The sequence below is a fragment of the Chaetura pelagica genome, unplaced genomic scaffold (genome assembly GCF_000747805.2).
Source record: "Chaetura pelagica isolate M959 unplaced genomic scaffold, ChaPel_1.0 scaffold449, whole genome shotgun sequence".
NCBI lineage: Eukaryota > Metazoa > Chordata > Aves > Apodiformes > Apodidae > Chaetura > Chaetura pelagica.
The window spans coordinates 732,788-733,227 of NW_009954418.1; the positions used below are offsets into that span (position 1 = coordinate 732,788).

General features: G+C 65.7%; 1 protein-coding gene across 1 annotated transcript in view; it reads left to right on the forward strand.

The window, feature by feature from the left end:
• Window positions 1–234, forward strand: part of NECAB2 (N-terminal EF-hand calcium binding protein 2) — a 29,075-nt gene extending 28,841 nt beyond the window's left edge. Inside the window, exon 10 of the mRNA XM_010004441.1 lies at window positions 153–234. Within this exon, the coding sequence (XP_010002743.1) occupies window positions 153–234 (82 nt within the window). The remainder of the gene's footprint in view (window positions 1–152) is intronic.
• Window positions 235–440: the final 206 nt, after the last annotated feature.

Sequence of the window (440 nt, forward strand, 5' to 3'; positions counted from 1 at the left end):
CTCTCTTGCAGGTGCTGTGGGAGGGTCTGGATGGGGAGGGGGATTCACCCCATAGGGGCTGCTGGGGCTGGGGTCAGCTGCCCGGCGGCTGCTGAGCAGGGAGGGGTGCCCCAGGGGTGGGGGGCTCACCCCTCTCTCCCTGTGCCCACCAGTGTCACAGCAGTGAAGCTGCCTGATGGGGTCACCTTCATCGTCTATGAGTTCTGGGAGACTGAGGAGGACTGGAAGAGGTAGGGGACCAGTCTCCGTGGGGTGACCATCCTGGGGTGACCATCCTCGGGTCACCTGGGGGATGCCTTTGGCTATGGGGGACTGACTGTAGGGCTCTCTGTCCTGACCTGACAAGGCAGGGCACTTTGCCCAAGGATTGCTGGCACCCAGCCCCTGCCAGAGCCAATGGGATTTGGGGGAGGGGGGGGGGGGGGGGGGGGGGTGTGGTG